Source organism: Pinus tabuliformis, chromosome Q (genome assembly GCF_031772625.1).
Source record: "Pinus tabuliformis cultivar Carrire ecotype Pingquan chromosome Q, CPIR1, whole genome shotgun sequence".
NCBI lineage: Eukaryota > Viridiplantae > Streptophyta > Pinopsida > Pinales > Pinaceae > Pinus > Pinus tabuliformis.
Window position 1 is genome coordinate 92,614,835 of NC_142296.1, and position 25,412 is coordinate 92,640,246.

A 25,412-nucleotide genomic window follows, 5' to 3' on the forward strand; every position below is an offset into this window, starting at 1 on the left:
AATCTGCACTTTTTTTTCAGCTTGGGTGTTTGACGTATACTTTCTCGTTGATGAAGAAAATGTCATAGCCCTTGCCTTGAAGTTACGATACAGAAAGTAAGTTCATCCCCAGTCTTGGTACATGCAGTATGTTGGTAGCACGGAACCACACTCCGTTTCTGTTTGAAAAACTATGGTACCCTTCCCTATTGGAGTACACTTTGCCTTATTCCCCATGGTGATCTGAAAATTCATCCTTTCCTCCTAATAATCTGAGAAACATTCCCGGATTCTCGTCATATGCCAGGAGGCTCCACTGTCTATATACCTACCTCCGATGATGCAGAGCTTGTCACACAAGCAACTTCTTCTTCCAATTTGTAAGCCAACATAGAGAAATCGAAATCACTGTCTCTTGTGCAATTTTCTGAAAATCTGTGCGAATCTCCTGATGTAGATGCCTCTACATCATGGTCTTGACCCATATTTGATTTTCCCTTCCTGTCTCTGATTACTTGTTCTGATACCATGTGAAAATTCTATCATTGCAACAACTGATTTGTTTTACCTACTTATTTTCCAATAAGTTGTTTACGAAAACCCTTCACTAAACATTAAAATAAATTTTGCTGCAGACATCACACCATAATACAGAAACAAATACATGCACAAGAATCAAACACATCAACACAGATATTTTGGATAATTGTCCCCGGAAAAACCCAATGCGGGAAAACCGGTGCAACAAAGGAGGATTTTATTAATTAGCTATTCTTGAGTACAACTGGGTGCCACACTGGCTTACCCAATAGAAATAAATTCTCCAGCACCCTCCCCTTGACTCAACGTTAGACTTGCTAGCCTCTGCGTAGCTCCCAAACCCTCTGCGTCAGCTCTTGCCTCTTTGCGTCAGCACTGGGCCTCTCTGCGTCACCCACGTAGGCCCTCCAGTGTCTGCGCAGTCTTGTTGCCTTTGCGTCTGCCTGAGAGGCTCTGCATCTGCCTATCTAATCTCTGCGTTGACCTTCTGGTGTTGTTCTTGCCTCTTTGTTTAGTACTCGCTACCTCTTGCTGCAATCCAGATCACTAGTTCGAATTTCTGAGCAAACCTCGCTCCAAAAATCGAACTGACTGGTCTCCCTTAGTGTGTTCTCCAACTGACCCTCAAGCCTATTCTTATACTTTTCCTGTTGGTCCTTCAATGGTTGAGATTACATCTCTAATCAATGGCTAAGATTAGGTTTGGCTTGATCCATGTCTTTTGGAACCTTCTATCCCAGTTTTATATTAATACCCATTAATATTTTATTTTTCCTAAGTTTAGACTTAGGAACTCCATTAAAAATATTAATTATTTTAATATCTCTTAAATCGGGTAGAATCTGCCCAAACCATTTCTAGGTCTTGGAGATCTCGTGTGCTTTAGTCTCTCTACCAATTTTCATGGCTAGGGCACATCCGATGCTACCCCAAATCAACATGATGCCCTTGACCTAGCAATTGTCCCTTTAGGATTCCCTCCCAGGACCCCTGCTAGTTTGAGCGGTAACACGGCTGAATTCCTAAAACGGGTAGAATCTGCCCAAACCATTTTTGGGGCTTGGAGATCTCATGTGCTTTAGCCTCTCTACCAATTTTCATGGCTAGAGCACATCCGATGCTACCCCAAATCAACATGATGCCCTTGACCTAGTAATTGTCCCTTTAGGATTCCCTCCTAGGACCCTTGCTAGTTTGAGCGGTAACACGGTTGAAGACAAATCTAGGAGAAAAATTCTCCTATGGGGTCACCCCCTTTTTGTGGGTAACAAAACCATCATAAGACAAAATCATATGTGTGAGTGTCAAAAGGAGCAACATAATGATGAAATGCCCACCAATGATATACCATAACACCATAGCGCCAAAGAACATCACACAACTATCAATCAAGGCACCAAGTGAAACCATCAACTCCCAACCCCAAAGCTTCATCAACTAAAGATATGGAACCATGAAGAGGGAACCAAAATGCAAGCACAATCACCATTGAACCAAGGAGAAACGAGACTTTCCCAACCAAAGATTTCCATCAAATTATATGATGCCATGAAGAGAGGGGGCTACATAGAGATGAACTGCCCCAAGTTAGTCCAACAGCTTCAAGGAATAAGAAGCAAATTTCCATCAATGATATGAAAATCACGAGATGGAACCTCTCACAATATAAACTAGAACAGTAGGCTCCAATTTGGGGACATACACTTTTCTTGGAAGTGCATGAGAACCCCAAAAATCTTTCGTTGATCCTGTCAAGAAGAAAGAAGAGGCAAGACCATGTGGTGGGATGGATACAATCAAAATCCATAAATACCACATACTTGTTCTTTTTTATAGTTTTTTTTACCATAGATGTGGTTTGGTCATTTCCATTTGCCCCTATCTATTGATGGTGAAGTCTAAGAAGAGACAAACAAGTGATACATCACCAAAAGTTCAAACTTTGGCTACAAGCCTACAACAATGTCAAAAAGGTGCATGAAAGTAATGTAATGCTCGCATTTGCTGATGTTATTTATCCTAACCTACTTTAACTTAGGATGAAACAAGAGGCTAAGTGAAATCAAATAGCCAATGCAATCACTTTAGCTCTTCATCTACATCATGAACCCTACTCTTGTGTTTGGTAATGAATCAAAACATGGATATATTAAGAAGAAAATGATCATGAGCTCGCAGAAATACTATAGCAAGACAAAACAGAGAAGTCAACTCATGAAGATGGGTAAGAGCACCAATATCATGCCAAGATTGGCATGTACACAAGCTTGTTCTATCCATTCTTGGATAGGGATGGTATAAAAATTGGTATTTTGCAAATGACAACCTATCGTTACTTCAAAAATTGTCTCCATGATATATTATATGCTCCTGAAAAGGCTGAACCACATATTCCAATAAATGGCCTCCTTGGCTTCCATGTACAATATCAACCATGTCATCATGTGACCAAGCTTGGGGTAGCTCCACAAAAGTTCTGCAAAGCACATCTTGACTGCCCTTCAAGAAATCTGTAGATGAAACATGAACTTAAAATTCAGATTTTGGAAAAGTACTCTGCTCCTAATTTAGGGCATGTTGCCCCTTTCATATGTGTGGCTGAATATTTTCTCAACAAACCATAGATTGGAAAACATTTGCCACACACATTTTTCAGCATTAAGAACATATTTCCTAGCTAGATTCTTGATCATGAATTGAGAAAAGGATGAAGAAATGAGTGGCTGGAAGTTTATGCTATAAAGACCTTCAAAGTTCAAACCCCTTGCAATTTACCCAGAAGGATCCTCTAATGCTGATTTCTTATAGATAGATTCATCAAAAGTTTGAAGAAATGATGGCTCAATTTTTTTTGAATTTTCATCATTGAAATTATACTCTTTAGACTGCAAAAAATCTTCCCTATTAATGAGTCAATGTGGCTGGAAAATTTCTTAAATTTACTTGTTATATGCATGTCCCATACGATGAAATAAAACACCATCATTCTACATTGAACATGGCCATAAATTACCTAAAGAAATTTCTGCACTTCTATCATCAACAGCGTGCGCTCTTTAATATGAAATTTGTTTAAATTATCCATAAAAAACATGGCTGGAAATTAATTATGAAAATTTCTGAAAATTCACTAAGGATGGTTGATTCAATGGCAAAAAAATGCACTTTTCCATCCAGAATCATCCCAGTCAGTGCCATAGATGGGATTCATATAAAATTTCCAGCAGTCCACACCCAAACTATGATGACCAAGCTGAAAACTAACATCTATATCTTTATCCTTTTGGCTGCGCTCATTCTATTAAATGAAGAAACTAATACATTTGGATTTTTTTCATGCTTTAAGTATTTATCTTCGAAAATATCCCTCTCTAAATCATCAACTCGTACATCACTATATTCAGGCTTTGAAGGATCATTGCTTACCAAAACCTTGATTTCACAGAATGATGGCCTGGAACTTTGAGTTATTTTTTGTCAATATTCTCTTCATGTGATTAGCCTTCAATGGAGTCTTGAGGTGCTTCATCAAAATCTTCATCATCTTGACTTTCTTCACAAGTAGGGTCCCAATTCAAGTTGGCATTTTCCAAGAAGTAGATGAAAAGGATGGCTGGGATGCTGTTGTACCTGACATGGAGCTGACAAATGAAATTAGGCCCCCTCCAAAAATGACAAGGATGATCTTCCATTGTAGTCAGGGTTGATTCCAACAATGACTTAATTTGATCTCTTTAAAGTTTGATGTTATGCTTTTTTGTGCCTCAATGACATTCTTTTTTGGGGTCACTCAACTTAAATGATGTATGGCTAAGTGGCACTATGTTTATGTTAGATTTTCATTTATTGTTTTTAAGCCAACTAAACTCTTATTTACGGTAGCCATCTGCATGCCCCTTTTTTAGTAACAATGCCTCGTATGTATATATTTTGCACATATTTATTATCAAGGGTATTATTTTCCTCAAGAAAAATGGACAAGAAGTAATGCATGAGATTGAATTAGTTGGGGGTGATTTTTTTTTCTTTTAAATTTTATTCAGTAGTTGTTATGTCAAGGATATAATTTCGTATTTTACCTTTGTTACTGTGGTTTACTGTCAACTTCATGGTTATCATAGTCATTCATTTTCTGTTGGCAATTCATCTTGCATATCATCGTTATCAATTTTATTTGCAAGACCCTCTATCAATTAATATTTGTTTGTCTTGTGTTATTTAATAGAGTGAAGGACAAAGGAAGTTGATTCCACTCGGCACAATTCCATTGGCTACGATTGAGAAATTTAGCAAACAGGTTAGTGTAGTTAATGTATTCTGTTTTAGCTATGTCTGTCGTGCATATAGTGTCGTTTGCTTTCATCGCACATTTCTTGATTATTATAATCAAGGAGGTTATTGAGTTGCTTGGGAATTATGCTACACGGCTTTATAATGTATTTCACATATACATATACCTATATGTGTATATATATATATACATTTGGTTAGATTCCCGTTCATATGCGTAGATACATATCTGATCATACGTGCACACATATTGACCCACAAACATACATTAGAGTCAATGTTCAACTAAGTTTTTGGTGTACACACACACACACATGGTAGGTTTGGAAAGATCTCCCCAAATTTCATGTGATGTGGTGGGGAAACACCACGTGTACAAAATACACTAATATTTTTTAAAATTTTATGAAACATATTCACAGTCAAAAATCAAAACCATTGATGAATGACAACATTAGAATTGAAATCATTAGTTAATTCATAAATCTGAAGATTGAAATCACGATGCACCATGCTTTATAAAAAGGGATAACTATTAAACAAAATTGAGTGTCTCATCCATGATCACTCTATAGATATGATGATGTACAATAGATCTATGCACATGTCAAAAAATGGCTCTATATGCTCATCAATTGAATATTTCAACTCTACATCTTAATCAACTTGTCATCTTCCTTGACATTTGGCTTAAAATCTAAAAATTCCCATCTAGTTACAGTGGTAAATGAATATTGTACATTGTTTGAGAACATGCTATAGTCTATGTATCATATTGTTAAAGAGGACTCTTCACCTAGAGTTGGATGGGATTAATCTAATTAAATTATTAATGACACAACCATCCTTTGTACACTATATATTATTATCTATGTATTGTCTTAAAGCTTTCTTGTTAGAATTATCAAAAATTGAAAATTAACATTTTGATGTGTCAAACCTTTCCTAGTAACATTATCATTTTCTATACAACCTAAGGTATTTAATAACAACTATACAACATGCAATATACTAATAAGTGATCTAACTAAAAATCTCAATAGAATATTTAAAAAACCAAAGTCTCTAGTGTTAATTGCTTGGGATTCGGCATGTTACAGCTAGTTGACATAGGACCTGTTTCAATAACATGGGATCCGTTTTTGGGTTTGAGGGATCTGTTTACGTGGTGGATCCTATGTGGATTTGGGTGGATCCATATCCAAAATGGGGATCCATGAATCCACCATCAAGACCCTGTGGATCTGGTAACATAGTTTATAGGGACAAGCTGGGGGTGGTGAAGAATCCCTTCCTTGCTAAGAGGGAGTGTTGAAGTTATTGGTAGTTTCGAAAGGTCTTTTCCACAAGCTTAGTCTCTTAGCTTGTAGGAGATGGTTGATTGCCTCTTTAGGTGCTTGATTGGTGGAGTAAGTGATTTATGACTTCTTTCCTAAGTCTGACTTTGGAAAGGTACAATAATTAAAGTCAATTAATTATTGTAGAGTATTAAGCCAAAGTACTATAAGGAAAATAATAAAATCATTTTAAGTGACTTAGATATGATTTCAATCATTAATCTCAAGTGAGGTGAGATCCAATCTCGAACATCAATCACTTAGTAGGTTAGGGTAAGGGATTTGGCTTAGTGAATTTACAAAATAAGCCTAAGGGAGAGGTGAGACATACAAGTGGTGGAAGCGGTTTTCTCTAGAGCGAGAGGTTCAACTAGAATGAAGAGAAGGGAGTAAGAGTGCGAGGAAATTTTGGGAGTATTTCCAAGTGGGCGAGTTTAGGAAATTGAGAGGCTGAGTTATCTAGTGGGCCTATTTTTCTTGAGTGTACAATTGTCATACGAGGAAAGGAGAGGGCTGATGTGCTAGTGGTGGAGGTTTAATTTGTCCAGGAACGAATTCCTCAGGAGGCCGATTTTCAGGTGTGCTGAATTCCTTGTCTAGTGGGTGTCGAGTTGCAGGGTCCATCTATGCATTTTTCTATGTATTTTTCTCTGTGGGTCTAGGCACATCTTTTCCCAAGGATTTTAATGAAGGAAAATTGTTGTGGGTGTATATTTACTATTGTGATTGATTGATCTCTCTACTTTTATTTTTCTGCTGCAAATATTTTGTTCATAAATTAAATACCAGTGATTTTATTTTCATAACAATTCAAAATTTTATTTAATAATTTCTTTGGAATAAAAAATGTTGAGGTATAATAATTCTAGGCTAGTATTGGAAATTTAACATCCGTAATCTAAATATTTTTGAATTATCCATAAGAAAACATGGCTATAATTAAATTATGGAATTTTTTGAACATGCAATTATTAAACATGGCTACTCCAAAGGAAAAAATTTTGCACTTCTCCTCTAGAATTATCCAAATTAGTGTTACAAATGGGATTTCCATAAAATTTCCGCAATCCACACCCAAACTATAACTACCTGTTAAAATTGGCAACTAGGGCCAAATTCCACCTTGGGACAACTCATTTGATGGAGATGATGGTTGCATTGGATTTCTCTTTTCGAGAGGTCCAAGATTGATATAAAATCATCTCATTCGGACAAGTGGAAGTGTGATTTTGAATTTATGACCACACGTGCAAATTGTTCAAGTTGGCCTTGTTGAGAAATCTAGGGCATAGAGATTAAGTGATTTCTCTTCTATTAGTAATTGCTTGTGAGTGCTTTTTACTTCTTTAGATTAGGATCTTCTTTTACTTGGGTTATTAGTGTTCTTCTTCATCAAACAACTACCAATGCATAAACCATAAAGAGACAAGAGACAGAGAATATAGGCTATCAGCCAGGGCCAAAACCTCACTCTTTGAGAGGAAAACTCGAACAAATTCTTCTTCTTATAGAGATTCCAATTGACGAATACCAAGATCCTTGACCTATTTTCTTCTCCAAGACAAAGACACAAAGCTTCTTATCTTGCCTGTGAAAATTCCTAGATCTAACAATCTCAAGAATCCTACTGCAACCAACTGAATCTACTTCACCTAGATCGTAGATTACATTACAAACTTATTTTAGATTTCTTCTTGAAATATTGAAGTAAAATATTGAAGCAGCCTACACCAAATTAAATATGATTCTGAAACATAGAAACTGAGCAAGGAAATATAAACACATAGGACACCATTATTTTTGGACAAATGTCCCCGGAAAAACCCAACTTGGGAAAACCAGTACAACAGTGAGGGTTTTATTTTATTATGCAACAGTGAAATCTGAGTACATCTATGGATGCCCAACTGGCAATCCAAACAACAAGAAAATCTGGCATAGATATTCCCTAAGCAACCCTGACACTCGTGTTGCCTGCACTCGTGTTCTTGTACTTGCACGTTCCCAACACTTGCGCGTTCCCCACTTGCGCGTTCCCGCACTTGCGCGTTCCCGCACTTGCATTCTTGCACTCGCGAGTTCCTACACTCGCACGTTCCTGCACTGGGAGTAACTCAACCTCTTGCCACTGCCTCTCCGGATCTGGAAATCTTCCTTCGGATCACTGTCCTTGCCCCTTCACTGCAAAGGATCTCTTCGATTAGAATTTCCTCACGAGAATTTCTCACTTCATAAACTCGATCTCTGGATCCCTCAGTGTATTTTCCAAATGACCCTGAAGACCCTTCTTATATCTTCTTGTTGGACAACCAACGACCTAGATTAACTCCTAATCAAAGGCTCAGATCATTTTGACTTGATCTCTGTCTTTATCTAGAAGATTCACCCACAATTAGATTGATACCCATTAATATTTTAATTTTCCTAAGTTTAGACTTAGGAACTCCATTAAAAATATTAATTATTTAATATAATTGTCTTTGGGTGGAATTTCCCAAAACGGTTTCTGGGTTCTTTGGAATGCATGTGCCCAAGCCTCCATGCAAAACTTGAGGCGAGCACATCCGATGCTACCCCAAATCAACACGCCCTCTTAGCGAGGAATGTGCTCTAGCAATATACTGCTACTGCATATTGCTCTGACTCTGAAGCATTGTCCTCTGTGCTGTTGATGTCTGACATGTTGTCCACCAACTAGTGCGCTGCTACTACTATTGTACTGCTGCCTTTGACACTGACACTGCCAATGATACATCTGTACTACAACTCCTTCTCAAATGCTTCATCTGCTATGCTGCTAGCACTACCACTGCTAACACTACATCCGTACTGCAATTCAGTTGCTGAGAGAAGCAATTGAAAACACCCAAAACTGGATAAGTATCCCGTGGATACACCTTGGTGATGAAAGCCTGACTGTTGCTAGTCGCACATTGTCTTCTGAAGCCACTGCGCTGTTGAAGCTCTGCATTGTGCCTCCATGCATTGCTGCCTCTTTGCTCAAGTTCTCGCGCTGCTAACTACTGTATCTGTCGCTCCAACACTCCATGTCACCAACTGAGAACTCCTCCATCCTGCTACTATTGATCATGGGCCCCCATAGCAAGGAATTGATCCAAGAGGTGGGCTCCTTAAGGATCCTGCTCATCTGTAGCTCTTTTGAACTACAACTCTAAATCACCCCACCTCCCTCCTGGAGGTATCTCGGCTGTCATGGTGAACTCCTCCTCCCGTTCGATCTTTGCGGCTGCAACCTTAGGATCGTGCTTCTCCTCCTTGTCCTTTTTCTTCAAGGGACTCTGGGATGCATAGTGGTCCATCTTTCCACATCTGAAACACTTCACCTTGGAGACGTCCTTCTTTCATCTCTGTTGCCCCTGCTGCCCCTTCGATGCAAGGGCTGCATTATCCTCCTCCTCTACTTTGGGTTTCGACCCACTGTCGCTGTTGCTTCCATCAAGTTTGACGTTGACCATGTCTCTCCTCACCTCTTCTTGTTTTAGAGCTGTCCACATCTCATCCCAATTAGGCAATGTTGCTCTGCCCAGGATACTTTGGACAAAGACTCGCCACTCATTCAAGACATAATTTAGGGCCAGTCTCACTAACTCTGAATCCTGAGGTGTATGTCCCGCAACTGGCAACTCATCATGGGTCTCCTTCAGCTTCGGGAGGAATGGATCCACACGTTCTCCATTTTGTATCTGCGCAGATCTCAACTTCTGTTCCAAGTACATCTTCTCGGCCTTTGCCATTTCAGCTCTATACTTTTTCAACGGATCTACATCCGCAGGGACAACTACCACGCTATCAACATACGTCTTGAGGGCATGCTCATCTAGACGTCTTGAGGGCATGCTCATCTAGAAGGAAGGACATTCTAGCCTGCCAGATGACGTAGTTGGAAGCTCCGTCCAACCTATCTTGATCCCTCAAGCCATTGGTTGCCATATCCTCCGAAAACTGTCGAACAACTCCCTCTTTCTCCTTACTGCATAGCTTCTAGGCTGGCTTACACACTCCCTGATGGAGCTGGTAAGTCTGCTGCTCCTCTGCTGCTCAGCAAATGAGAAACACTGATTTCCTTGGCAAGAAATCACCGAGGAAGTATTCCCTCACTATGCGATCTACTTCCTTCTTCCGACAACTTTTCTGCCTAGCACTCAACTTGCAGAAAACTGCATCCCTTTAGCTCTGCATGGTTCCCTCTGCCTTGGCAAATTCTTGATCCGACAGTCTTACGTCTCTGTTAGCTCACTCAGAAAGAGACACCCAAGAAAATATAGTCCTCTTGGCTAGAACTATGCAATCCCCAAGGGGATTCAAACTGCTGGTTGCTACAGCAAGTTGGCCCTTGCTTTAGTGCTAGATCTTCTCTTCTTGTTTCACATCAACAACTTCGATACCATGTGAAAATTCCTAGATCTAACAATCTCAGGAATCCTATTGCAACCAACTGAATCTACTTCACCTAGATCATAAATTACATTACAAACTTATTTCAGATTTCTTCTTGAAACATTGAAGTAAATTATTGAAGCAGCCTACACCAAATTAAATATGATTCTGAAACATAGAAATTGAGCAAGGAAATACAAACACATAGGACACTGTTATTTTTGGACAAATGTCCCCGGAAAAACCCAACTTGGGAAAACCAGTGCAACAGTGAGGGTTTTATTTTTTTATGCATCAGTGAAATCTGAGTACATCTATTGATGCCCAACTAACAATCCAAACAAGAAAATCTGGCAGAGATATTCCCTAAGCAACCCTGACACTCGTGTTCCCTGCACTCGCGTTCCAGCACTTACATGTTCCTGCACTTGCACGTTCTTGTACTCGCGCGTTCATGCACTCGTGCGTTCCTGCGCTTACGAGTTCCTACACTCGCGCGTTCCTGCACTTGCACGTTCCCACACTCACATGTTCTTGCTCTGGGAATAACTCGGCCTCTTGCTACTACCTCTCCGGATCTGGAAATCTTCCTTCAGATCATTGTCCCTGTCCGTCTACAACAAAGGATCTCTTCGATCAGAATTACCTCATGAGAACTTCTCACTTCAGAAATTCGATCGCTTGATCTCTCGGTGTATTTTCCAAATGACCCTCAAGCCCCTTCTTAAATCTTCCTGTTGGACAACCAACGACCTATATTAACTCCTAACAAAGGCTCAGATCATTTTGACTTGATCTCGGTCTTTATCTAGAAGATTCACCCACAATTAGATTAATACCCATTAATATTTTAATTTTCCTAAGTTTAGACTTAGGAATTCCATTAAAAATATTAATTATTTTAATATAATCGTCTCTGGGTGGAATTTCCCAAAACGGTTTTTGGGTTCTTTGGAATGCATGTGCCCAAGCCTTCCTGCATATTTGAGGCTTAAAGCACATCCGATGCTACCCCAAATCAACATTGCCCTCTTGAGTCAATGATAGTCAATTGCTTGCTCCTTCCTTCTGCTTCGACTTCCTTTCAAATCTCGACTTCCTTTCCTCTGCTTTAGGCCTGCAACTTCTTGGCCCTAAATCAGAAACCCTAGCACATGTAGATTATTGCCCTCCAACTTCTTCGCTTGAGGTGGAGGATTCCTCTTTGGCAACTCAGCTTGTGTTGCACCTCAATTTTCTCCTAGATTCGACCTTCAAGTATCACAATAGAACCTCAACTTCTTTTGCAGTGGACAACACCCTTTCCCTGCACTTGTGAAGTGGATTATCCCAAAACAGACCCAAAAATATTACCATAGACTTCGCCTTTTCTTTCCTACTCCTCGTTGGTCATGAGACTCCTTCCTCGCACTTCCTATTGCAGACTGTTCCTTGACCGAAAATCTCTAAAATTTTTTCTCTGAACTTAGGCCAAGCTGCCTATTTATAGTGGTTTGCCTCTGTAAATTAGCCGACATGAGAGAGCTGAGCCGACATGTCTCTTAGAGTAAGTTATTTACTCCATTTTATTGCCAACTTGAAGGAGTTGTTTTGTGCTTGGTCTTGGAGAGCTTAAACACTGATTTAACGACTCATACAGAATGTAACATACCCAAGAAGGGTCCTTCATACATGACATTGACTCATTTTGACTTTATCACCAATCCTAAGGGCTCACAATGGGAGTCATACTAAAAATAAAATTCCTTGCGCATGAAACCCATGAGACAATCATTACAAAAATAATTTTATTTTCTTCTTTGCATCAATTACATAAAATCACAATTACACGTCATTATGAAGACCGAACCTAGTTACTTTTCAACACTCCCTCTTAACTAGGGAGGTATTCATAATGGTACTTGGTCATTCTCAATCTGAAGAATTTCTCATAAGAAGAGTCGGATTGGTAACCCATCTGTTTAACATCATATCAACCAACGTTGTCACATAGCAAGGCCTTGACTAATAGCTCTATATCTCCACAAGATCTGAGCACAATGCTGGCGAGACCAATGATGTATAGACACCCTCATCATTGTCTCTCTCAGAACATACCCCACCTGGGTTCTCAGGATGTGTTCCACCAGGACTATTCTTATCTTGGATTCCCAGTCCTCAAAGAATATCGGTCCTCTATGACTACTCTTATTTTGGATGCCCTAACTCATCCTCAAAGAGTATCGGATGCCAGATGTTTACCCAATCTTTCATCCTGTCTTCCCAAGTGAAGACAAGAATGATGTGTCTATGTCTCCCTCTTAATTAGGGAGGACATATCTATTCCAAGAAAGGAATGTACTCATTCCTACGGAATGAATGTACCTAAGCTCCCTCTTGGCTTAGGAATTTCCAAGTTTCTTGCAAGTAAGAAACTTTTTTCCAGAATCCCTCTTAATTAGGGACCTACAACAGCTCCTCAGGTGGAGATGATGGGACAACCAATTGCTTGAAGAACTCTTCATGATGTCATGAACTTCTTTTCATTATCCAGGAGTCTTCATGTTTGGGACTTCTACATAGGGCATTGACCATCCATCACTTTCATCCATGAGTCAACCATGTCATCATCGGAAAGTGATCCATCAATCCATATCTGACCTTCTTTCATGCCACTCTGCCTTCTTCATGCCATGTTTACTTAAGGATCTTTCATCATACTACACGAGCATCGGTCGTGGAAGACATCCATAGATCTTCCCTTGGCAATCCTGCATAAACCCATCCAGATAGATATCTGTCCAAAAATAAAGGAATGAACATTAAAATCAACATTACCTTTGTGATGGTCTTTCATCATGGCATCTACAAGTTCGCATCAACATCCTACACACATATCAACACAGTTCCCAAAGATATATATTGTCAAGGGTCTTTTTATTTTTCAGACTCCATCAGAGTATTCATATCTTCCATGGAGATATCCTATTCAAATCTTCTTGGTCTATAGGATGTTGATTGCCTTTACCATGGTTGCATATTCCATGATCTCTTCCTTTCTTCACACAATTCATTCCCAGGAGCTTCCAATCAGAGTTCCTCAATTGTAGTCAACCACCTCATACTTCATATGAGGACATATTATGTTGATTTCATCTAGTGAATGTGTGACCCATGCATTCCTGCATCCCTTTGAGGGAGGGGATCATTTCTTTTGATCATGCTCTTAATATAGAGCATTGGTTCATGATATGTACAATTATATGACATGACTTCCACAATATCAAATGTAAGCATACATACCTCATTTTTCCTTTGGGTCATCCAGACTTCCTACAATAGCTTTCTTGATTGAAGGAGCTTCAATCCCTTGATTTGTTTCTCCTTTTATGTCATCATATCATCATCCATGGATTCCACAAGTTTGGAATTCTTTGATGAAACACTTGCTTTCCCTCATGAACGATGAACCTTCCAATGAAGATTCCATCAAAGAATCTTGAGGATCTAAAGGATCCCCATCAACAGATGTTTCCTTTTTGAAGGATGTATGATGAACCTTGTACTAGATGATCTTGCCACTTAAGAGCTATATCCTTGACTTCCATAGATTCTAACCATCTTTCATGCTTCTCTATGATGTCTCGAGCTCTTGCTTTCAATACTTCCATGATGCCTTGATACATCCCATTTATTTTACTTAGTGAATCACGATAGCCATATCTTACAACAAAAGACTTAGGAACTTGAAAAGAACTTATGTGAGGAAGACTATCTCAATAGTAGAGATCTATTACTTCCTCCTTCTTGGATTTCTTCTTTTCAGCTTCCTCCACTTCCTTGGTGATGTGGGCTGCTTCTCTTCTTCTTTTGTTATTGTCCTTATTGAGCTTAGGACAATCTCTCCTATAGTGTCCATATTCTTGACACCCATAGCATTGTATTTTAGCCATGTTCTTCTTCTTTTTCTGAGGACAAACTTTCCAAACTATCCCTTCTTTTTGTCATTGCAGCATAAGCTTGATTTTTCTCACTTGTTCGCACATCAGATTTGGCCTTTAATCTAGATTCTTCAATCTTGCATAATGACCATAGATCCTGGAATGGAGTAGCTTCTTTCTTCTCATAAATACTTGAAGTAAAGTTACCCCACTCCTCCAGTAGTGCATTTAATACAACTGTAGTCATTTCTCTATCAGACATGACTTCTCCCGCATCTTGTAGTTGATCCCGAATCTCAGATATCCTCATAAAGTATGAGGCTATTCCATCTTCCCTTAACATCTTTACCTTGTAGAGTTCTTGCCTTAATGAGATGACTTCTCCAACAGTGCTTACAAAATACAACTCTACCAGTTTGTCATAGATTTCTTTTGAAGTTTCGAGTTTAGATACATATGGGATGAGGGGATCTTTGATGGATTCTATGAGAATCCTTTGAGCCCTAACTTCCCCTTTCATATACTTGGCAAGAGCTTGAGCATCTTCCTTTCTTGGTTTAGTGATAAAACCTTTGACATGTTCCATAACCTCATTTTCAATGAGATTCAGATCTGTCCTTTTCTTTCATGCAAGATAGTTTGAAGCCCCAATCAATTTGTTGCTTTCCTTGCAAAAAGACATTTTGACAGATTCAGATGTGGACATAAATATACTTACTTGATAGGATGCTCCTTCTTCTTGCTGATGATCCCAATACTTCTTTCAGACTTCTTTGATCTAGGGTTATGATGCTTGTTTTGACTTTCATATGATCTTCGCTTTGATGCCTTCCTTGAGATTTGATCCTTGAGTGTCCCTTGATAAGATGTCATTCCCTGACTTAGTCACCTTAGCTTTAAAACCATGTTGAGAAATCTAGGGCATAGAGATTAAGAGATTTCTCTTCTATTAGTAACTGCTTGTGAGTGCTTTTTACTTTTTAGATTAGAATCTTCTTTTACTTAGGTTATTAGTGTTCTTCTTCATCAAACAACTACCAATGCATAAACCATAAAGAGACAAGAGACACAAAATATAGGCTATTAGCCAGGGCCAAAACCTCTCACTCTTTGAGAGGAAAACTCGAACAAATTCTTCTTCTTATAGAGATTCCAATTGATGAATACCAAGACCAAGACCCTTGACCTATTTGCCTCTCCAAGACCAAGACACCAAGCTTCTTATCTTGCCCTCTTGAGTCAATGATAGTCAACTGCCTGCTCCTTCCTTCTGCTTCGACTTCCTTTCAGATCTCGGCTTCCTTTCCTCTGCTTCAGGCCTGCAACTTCTTGGCCCTAAATCAGAAACCCTAGCAAGTGTAGATGACCGTCCTTTCTACCTTGATTTTCTTCGCTTGAGGTGGAGGATTCCTCTTTGGCAACTCGACTTGTGTTGCACCTCAATTTTCTCCTAGATTTGACCTTCAAGTATCACAACAGGACCTCGACTTCTTCTGCAGTGGACACCACCCTTTCCTTGCACTTGTGAAGTGGGTTATCCAAAAACAGACCCAAAAATATTACCATAGACTTCGCTTTTCTTTCTTACTCCTGGCTGGTCATGAGACTCCTTCCTCGCACTTCCTATTGTAGACTGTTCTATCCTCTGAACTTAGGCTGAGCTGCCTATTTAACGTGGTTTGCCTCTGTAAATTAGCCGACATGTCTCTTAGAGTAGGTTATTTACTCCATTTTGTAGCTGACTTGAAGGAGTTGTTTTGTGCTTGGTCTTGGAGAGCTTACATATTGATTTAATGGCTCATACAAAATGTAACATACCCAAGAAGGGTCCTTCATACATGACATTGACTCAGTTTGACTTTATGACCAATTCTAAGGACTCACAATGTGAGTCATACTAAAAATAAAATTCCTTGCTCATGAAACCCATGAGACATTCATTACAATAATAAGTTTATTTTCTTCTTTACATCAATTAGATAAAATCACAATTACACATGTCATTATAAAGACTGAACCTAGTTACTTTTCAACAGGCCTCAACTTAATGTAGGCTAAAGAAGCCCAATGGATGTCTCTTCACCCACAACAAAGTGTATAAATAGAAGAGACCTCACACCTCATTTGGACATCATTCACTGACACATTTCTTCTCTCTTCATCAGATTGGTTTGTACAGCATGGGTAGCTTCCCTCTCTCTCACACGTGGCAAGGAGGACGATTTTCTGGGCAGAAAATTACAGGCCGAATTTCAGACTTCAGGAGTAGGTTTGACCAGTGTTGACCAAGGGGCATTTGACTGAATTTGACTTTGGTTTTTGGGCCAAAGATTCGATTTTCTCAAGCCACATTGCTGGGTGCAAAAATTGAGGAATTCTGGGTTGGTTGACCTGTGTTGACTTCAGGTTTGACTGTTGTTTGACCGCAAAACTTACAACAATCTTCTCTCTCCTTTGACCGAGTTTGACCAAGCTGTTTTGGGCTGAATTTATCCTCTTGATCAGGTCGAGTTTGACCAAGGAAGACTAGCTGCTTCAAGGAAGAATTTCTGTTGTTTGGACCAACGTTGACTTTCTGGTTAGGGCTGAAGTTTGATTGCAGTTAACTGTAGAATTTGACAGGGTTGATTTGACTTTGTATTGGGCTAGTCTGTTTGACTTTTGTAGTCTCTCTTTCTGCTGAACTATTGAATAATAATAAGAAGATTTGATCGAAGGGTTTTCTACACATTGGGGTTTTTCCCTGGCATCCACCAAATCTGGTTTCTTCTTGCCTTGGCTTGTCTTCTGCATTTGTTTTTATGTTCTATCTGCATTTACTGTCAATGTGATTAATGGTTGATGTGATTGCTACTGGAAACAATTGGAAATTGTTATTGGGCTGCTAAGGAACATTGAAGTAAATTGTGCTAAGCATAGAACATACCATTGTTATCTAAAATTAACAATTTCTTAGGAATAAAAATTGTTGAGGTATAATAATTCTAGACTAGTATTGGAAATTTAACATCCATAATCTTTTTTTTTTTGAATTATCCATAAGAAAACATGACGATAATTAAATTATGGAATTTTTTGAACATGCAATTATTAAACATGGCTACTCCAAAGGAAAAAAAATTGCACTTCTGCTCTAGAATTATCCAAATTAGTGTTACAAATGGGATTTCTATAAAATTTCCGCAATCCACACCCATTCTATAACTACCAATCTGAAAATTAACATTTACATCTTCATCAGCTTCGCTTCCCTCATTTTCATCTGAAAATATATCATGCTTCCAAGGTTTATTTTCGAAAGCATCTCTATAAATCATCAACATGTACATTATAAATTTGGAGAATACTACAACATGTCAAGCCCTTGTTTTCATGAGATTGTGGTATGGATGCATGAGATTTTTCTTCATCAATGTTATCTTCATGTGTTTGGCCTCTAGTGGAGTCATGAGGTTCTTTTTCATGTGGGGCTGCCATATAATTGTTAATAACCTCATGCATTCATTCAAGAATTTCTATTGACCTAGCACCCTATATTTTTCTTTAACATATTGGAGTGAACTAAATTAGATAATGTGTTTTTTGTTTATGGCTAAAGAAAAGACTATTGGAGCCAATTTATGTTTTTCGTGTAATAAAATGTAATGGCACATGAATGTGATGTAATATGATTTGGTCAACTTGAATTGTTTTTCAATTTAGATATTTGTAGGGAAATGTTCCTATCTTATTTCCATTTTATAGCATATATTTTTGGAAAACATTGTTTATGGAAACAAGGAACCATCTTGACCATTTTGCACGTTTATTGTGCTTAACCCTTGTGGATTCCAAATCTATGCTTATGTTATGTTTTTTGCATAGGTGGCACGGGTAACACCTATTTCACGTCAAGGTGATAGAACTCCTACTCGACGTCTCCTTCAAGTTGTAGGTATGTTGATATAAATTTGTCTCGAAGAAGCATGTAAGTTTCGAAAGCTAACGAGTCTTTTGAAGTTGCAATAAGATTTGATTTCTAGTGAAGTGCGATAATATTGAAAGATTTTCTATAAGAAATAGAGAATTATTTAGTTGTTTTTGTGCTCCAACAACTTATGTGGTTTATCTTCCTTGGAATTACAAAATATATGAAATATTTCCATGGTTTTAATTTACACAGATGGTTCATGCAATTTACATTTGAGTATTTTGGGATATAATCCTTTGGGTTTTATATATTGTTGTTTTTAAAGTAAAATCATATTATAATGTAGGTTGTGCAATTGTTGTAGATTGTTTTGGAGATGATGTATTCGTGAATCATTTCATTGTATTTATAATGGAAAATGCCACAAATACCATCTTCTTCGATGCATAGATGTTACATTATAATTCAATCTTTTATAAGGAAGCAATGCTTGTGTATATAAATTAGAGAAATATTCAATTTTTTTAATGCTCGTGTTACTTGCTTAATTGTTTATTCTCTTGGACTTTCCACAATTTAAACAATAATTCCCTATTTTTCACCAACATCTATTTTGTGGATTGCAACTTGGAGCAGATTCCTAACCAAATAATTTGGGATATAGTTTTGTGGCTCCAAGTATAATAATTAGAAATAGGAGATTGTAGAAATGGGTTTTGGGAAACGAGAATGGAAAGGGTCTAAAAGTAGTGGAAACATTGCGGTAGTTTTCCTAGGAAACCATACAAAACAAGGAAAATGCTAGGGAATGGCTTTTGGAATGCTGCCTCATCTAGTTTGTTACCTTCTGAATGTGCACTTAAATCGTAAAAGGTCCTAAAAGATAAGTGCAACCCTAGAAGAACTCAAAGGTTCTACCAACTCTAACTAGAGTACTTCCCTGTCCCACATTAGGTCTACTCTTCTCTGGCACAATGGGGCTCCCTTAAGTAAATGTGTGATATACTTTGTAGAAATAGATTATGGTAGGATGCTAAGACTAATGTCAATTCAAGGGTTATGGGGTCAAACAATACAAAGAAAAAGGGCTTTACATCATATGGAAGAAGACATTCAATCCATCAAGAATGTGCCATGTCTAACCCAAATAGATCTTTTGTTGAATTTCTATAGTATGTGCTATATAATACAATTTGCTGCTCTAATAGTTACTTCCTAATGATTTTCAAACAATATTTCTCATGCCACTGATATCATTGAATAATTACACACATAAAATATCAACTGTAAATGCAATGGAAAGAATAAAAGATAACCATGCACAATAGACACAATATTTTTACCCTAGGAAACTCAATCTTGGGAGAAAGTCCAACAATATTTTCTTGAGGAGAAATTGTCTTTTCAGCAAGGTTTACAAATCAGAAATTTGTCTAGAAATTTGTGACAACATTACAAGTCAAAGTCTAGTCCAACCTAGTCAAACAACTATTAGTCAACGCTGGTCAAACCAATAAAAAAATTCCAACTCAGATATTTGCAGTGAATGCTGGTCGACAATCAAACATTGTGGTCAAAATCTCTCGTGCAGACTGTGGTCAAAGTTTCCAGTCAAATTCAGTCAAACAAGAATGGTCAAACTCGGTCAAACAGCCATGGTCAAGGTCAGTCAAACCCTTGTTGAAATTCTATGGAAAGTGCAGTAGAATACAATTTTATGCTCTGATAATTACTTCCTAATGATTTTCAATTTTCAAACAATATTTCTCAAGCCATTGATATCATTGAATAATTACACAAAAAATATCAACAGGAAATGTAGACAAAATAATAAAGATCATAGAAAGACAACTATGAATAGTAGAAACAATATTTTTACCTTGGGAAACGCAACCTTGGGAGAAAACCCAACAATCTTTTCTTGAGGAGAAATTGTCTTTCAGCAAGGTTTACAAATCATAAATTTGTCTAGAAATTTGTGCCAATAATACAATTCAAATACCAGTCAAACTTGGTCAAATTAGTAAAAATTTAGAAGTCAATGCTAGTCAATGGCTTGGTCAAACTGTCCCATGGTCAACTCTCGGCCCTGCTGCCAAAGTCTGTGGTCAAACCGCACTTGTGGCTTGTGGTCAACTTGTACGTGCAGATCTGTACGGATTGCGGGGTAAGCTCGATCAAACAGTTAATGTGGCCTGGTCAATAGTTTGGTCAAACTCAACATTCTTTGTCACACGTGTGACCTCTGAAAGGAATGATAGAATGATGAAGAGAGATGAAAGATGATATCCAACAACATATTTCTCCTTGGCCGAATTTCTCCTCCACTAGAAAAGATCAAATGAGCTTGCTATGTTGATACTTTTCCTCACATGTTTGTCTATTTATGTAGAGCTCTAATGTTGAGTGGAGACACATCAAGGGGCACCTCATCATAAGAAACCGCCTCACTTATGGAGCCTAAATCACAACTCAACATTAGACTAGAATTGTTTACCCCACCATTGGGTGAAAAACCTCAATCAATAAACAATTCAAACCCACTGTATAAAAAATACATCACTCCATCCCGGAGCACAATGTGAGCATCGTGATTCGTGGGCCAATCTCCCCTAGCGAAATCAGCATGGCCCCATTGGAGAAAGACTGCCCTTGGGCCATTCAACCCTAGCCAAATCAACATGGCCCCATGGGTGGATGTCATTCTCCCCTAGTTGCAGCAGCGTAGTGGCAACAGAAGGAGCACAGGATAGCAGTAGAGGTGGCTTCAACATCACGAGGCTTCCAGATTGACCGGGATGTTAATGTTTGGGTGAAGTCAATTACTTACTTCTCGGTAACTGAGTTGCAGTGCAGTGGTTAGCAGTGGCAGTGCTATGGGCAGCATGAGGCAACGTTTTGAGAGGGAGCTGCAGTACAGATGTAGCAGTGGCAGTGGCAGTGTCATGGGCAGCAGTACAAGAAGCAACAATGCAGTGGATGTGGGGCAGCAGGCCAAGCATCAACACAAAGGACCGATGCGGAGGATCAGTGTGATGCTTCTATGGTGAAGCATTGCTAGAGCACATTCCTCGCTAAGAGGGAGTGTTGATTTTGGGTAGCATTAGATGTGCTCTAGCCTTGAAAATTGGTGGAGAGGCTAAGGCACATGAGATTTCCAAGACCCAAAAATTGTTTGGAGACATTCCACCCGGATGAGGAGTTATTAAAATAATTATTATTTTTAATGGGTTCCTAATTCTAAACTTAGGAAAATAAAAATATTAATTAGTATTAATAAAATATGGGTGAAAAAGTTCTAAGTGACGAGGATCAAGTCAGTTCTAATCTTAGCCATTGATTAGGGACTTAATCTCGACCGTTGAATCATCAATAGGAAAAGTATAAGAGGAGGCTTGAGGGTCAGTTGGAGACACACCAAGAGAGATCAGTGAGTTTGATTTTCTGGGGCGAGGTTTGCTGAGGAAATCGAGCAAGTGATCAGTTGTCGTGAGGGGCAGTTCGGCAAGAGGCCGAAGAATACATAGCAGAGAGGCAGTGAAGTGCCGGGAGAGAAAACGCAGACCCTAGAAGGGTTGACGCAGAGGCCGTAGGAGCCGATGCAATTGGCCGTAGAGGTTGGCGTAGAAGCCGTAGAGGCTGACGCAGAAGTCGTAGAGGGCCTCAGAGGCAACGTTGGGGAGATTCTGTGGGGTACATTGAGAGTAGATCAATAGATTTTGAGCCGGAGAGGGTGACTCAGCTCCTGCAGGAGTGACGCAATTCCAGAGTAGTGCTTGGAGCAATGTTCACTGTGCAACATAAGGAACGACCGGAGTCACTGTGGGGTTTGATCATCTGATTGTTGATTTGCCGGAATATCTGTCTCCAGATAGAGGTACTCCTGCCGAGGATATTCTTTGTTGGGTGAGCCATTTCTGGCGCTCTAGTTGTATTCACGGAATCTGCTTAAGAATACAAACCCTCTATATGCTACACCAGTTTTCCCGAATTGGGTTTTTCTAGGGACGATTGTCCAAAAATAACGGTGTCTCTTGTGTTATTATCTCAGTTTATTTCAGTGCATGATCTGTATATTTGTGAAGGCTGCAATAATGTTTACTTCGATGTTTATACATTTAAATATCTTGTTAATGTAAAGAACAAGTAGGAGATAGTAAACCAGTAATTGCAGTAGGGGTTTTTGATGTGTTGGATTCAAGAATTTTCACAGTGTCATCCTTTCTCTTGAGAGTCTCTCAACTAAAAGACCATCTGCAAAGACTTGGGGAACCAATTACTGATTTTGAAGTAACCATCCGTGTACTAAAAGCATTGCCACCAGAATGGGGCAACTTTGCAACAAGCATCTACTCCAAGAAGGATTCAACTCCTTTTGATGAGTTGTGGGCATAGTGCATACTGGAAGAATCAAGGATCAAGGTCAAGGATGATATTGGATCTGATGAGCAATCTCAAGCCTTTCTAGCCCGAATCAAGAAGCCAAAGAAGGGAAATTTTGGTAAGACCAAGAAGAAAGACATGTCCATGGTTCAATGCTTCAAGTGCAAAGAATTTGGACACTATAAGAGGGACTGTCCAAACCTATAGAACAACAAGAGAAAGGAAAGGAGTGAAGCTCATGTAGGCGAGGCAGTGGGAGAACTTGAGAAGAAGGAAAAGAAGGAAGAAGTGAAGGATCTTTACTACTAGAGAAGGTTCACTGGTTGTCAAGTTCTCTGTGAAGTTTAATCTTTCCTTTAGAATAATATGTTTTGCATAGCATCATCAAAAGAAGCATATGATAGTAGCATGTCTAGAATTTACATGGTTACGTTGCTTTGTAGAGATCATATAGATAGATGGACAGATAGACCATTTTTTTGCATAATGTTCATCCATGTATTGTCTAACATTATGTTAGAAGTTGTCATCCTGCTTAGTTGAATCATCATGATTCAGGAAAGACCATCATTTTTGAAGGTCTTTGGGAAAAGCATCATGACAAGGTTAGTAGACATTCCATGTAATGTGGAATCAATATTGGTAAAGGGATGAAAGAATGCAATGGGTCAGGATACAGGCTCTTTGTGAGATATATGGATAGCTAGATGATCAGATGAAATCATAGGAATACATGTTGGACATAAAAACTTTGGATAAGACTCATATGTGTAGAATCTTGTGGAAAGAAAGTTGGTCATAAAATATGCTTAGGTATATGGATATATGATCCTTGAAAAGAATATAATTTGACTTACTTAAAGGATGTATAAAAGATTAAGACTTTCTCTAGAATATGATTAACATCCAGTATAGTCTTGGGAAGAAAAGTTGTAACTTGGTAATCAAGTTCGATCCTTGGGCACTCTGATGCATGATCCGAATTTAAACAGGAACGCAATAAAATACAGAGATAACCATAAAGACAGATATGCAATGGAAATAATACTTCATTTCATTACTGTAAAATACTGAAATATGATTACAAACAGAAATGGAAATAAACCAGCTAGGGCGATGGTAGCTTATCTCTGAGAAGAGATGTTGCAGCTGCATGCCTCTGAACTGTGTTACAATGAGGCTCAAAGGCCTATTTATTGTTGAGAAACAATGGAAAACCCTTCACATTCCAAAACCTAACCCTAGAAGATGAAACACCAAATTGTGGGCCTCGTTTTTGGGTAAGTTGGTACATCAACTTCCCGGGGTCGCGAATTGGTCGTCTTATCTCCGTTTGACGCACATGATAGCCCGTTGGAAAGATCTCTCCGAGGACTACGACGATAAAATGATTTTTTGACAGAAAAATTGCTGGCGGTAGATTTCCCAAAAAACGTCGTTTAGGGCCTCAAAACGGCTCCGGAAGTTTAGGACCCGAAAAACTGCTAAAAATAGTAAACTACGCTATAATTAAGGAAACTGAAAAACTGAAAGGGACAGTTGTGGGGGTCCAGATGGGATAGTTGGGTGGCTACCAACATCCACCTGGTTCATTCCTCCCCCCTTAGGAAGCAATGGTCCCCATTGCGTTGAGTGTCTCCCTGAGATGAGGAAGCTTCTGCTGAGCTGGGTCTCTGGTGAGCTGTTTTGCAATCTCTGATGTGTCCAGAAATGGTGGGAAGCATGGTCGACGACGGTCCACATTGATCACTTGGTGCAAGCGAAGGAATGGAGGAATGTTGTGCTTCAAAGCATTGTTGCCCGTAGCCTTGGTACTGGTGTAAGGACCATGTCAGAGTGGTCTGAGTTTCTGATGGGTTCTGGTAAGGCGTTCTTTCTGCAGATGTAACCAAACTTTGTTGCCCACCTGAAACTTATGTGGTACCCCTGTGGGTGAGGAGAAATTGTTCTTGTGTTCTGTCATGACCATATCCCTTTGCTGCTGCTGCTGTGTGGAGGAACCCTTTGCGGGGGTCATGGATGTAGCAACGATCTTCCCCTTACTTTGGGAGTGAACCAGACAGAAAATGAATTTCCTAGTCTGGGAGATGAGCTTGCTTCCTTTCTTGGCAGTGATCAAAGAGGTGGCGGTAGGTGGGGCTACCTCCGGTATCCTGTATAATGAATTATCCAAAGAAATAATGACAGCGCGAGGCCTTGACTCATACATAGCATGTCGCCTCCACAAGTATGGCTGGCCTAATAGTACATCACAAACATCCAAAGGTGTAACATCACACAATACGTCATCTGTGAAGGGCTTGATGCTGTAGGGAAGGCGACACTGCTGGCAAACTTTGAAATCTCGTCCTTCATGAAGCCACCCGATGCTGTACGACTGTGGGTGTGGTGTAGTCGGTAGGCCCAACCGCTTCACGACCTCTGCTGAAATAAGGTTCTTTTGGCTGCCACTGTCGAAAATGAATTGTAGTGGCGAACCCTTCACCCACATCTGTGAGTGGAAAAGATGCTCCCCCTCCTCTGGGTCTTTGGGCTCATTCTTCTGGATCTTGGCAGGGCAACAGTGGCACTGGGATCCGCATCAATGATTTGCTTTCCTTTGCCATTCCCCTTGTCAGGTTTTGGCTCAAGGTCGAAACATGCATCTGATTCAGA

At 39.2% G+C, this 25,412-nt stretch overlaps 1 protein-coding gene across 1 annotated transcript in view; it reads left to right on the plus strand.

Moving 5' to 3' along the window:
- Positions 1 to 25,412, plus strand: part of MTM1 (Myotubularin-like phosphatases II superfamily) — a 354,976-nt gene that overhangs the window by 94,598 nt on the left and 234,966 nt on the right. Inside the window, exons 4-5 of the mRNA XM_089383937.1 lie at positions 4,745 to 4,816; positions 18,329 to 18,398. Of these exons, the coding sequence (XP_089240063.1) occupies positions 4,745 to 4,816; positions 18,329 to 18,398 (142 nt within the window). The remainder of the gene's footprint in view (positions 1 to 4,744; positions 4,817 to 18,328; positions 18,399 to 25,412) is intronic.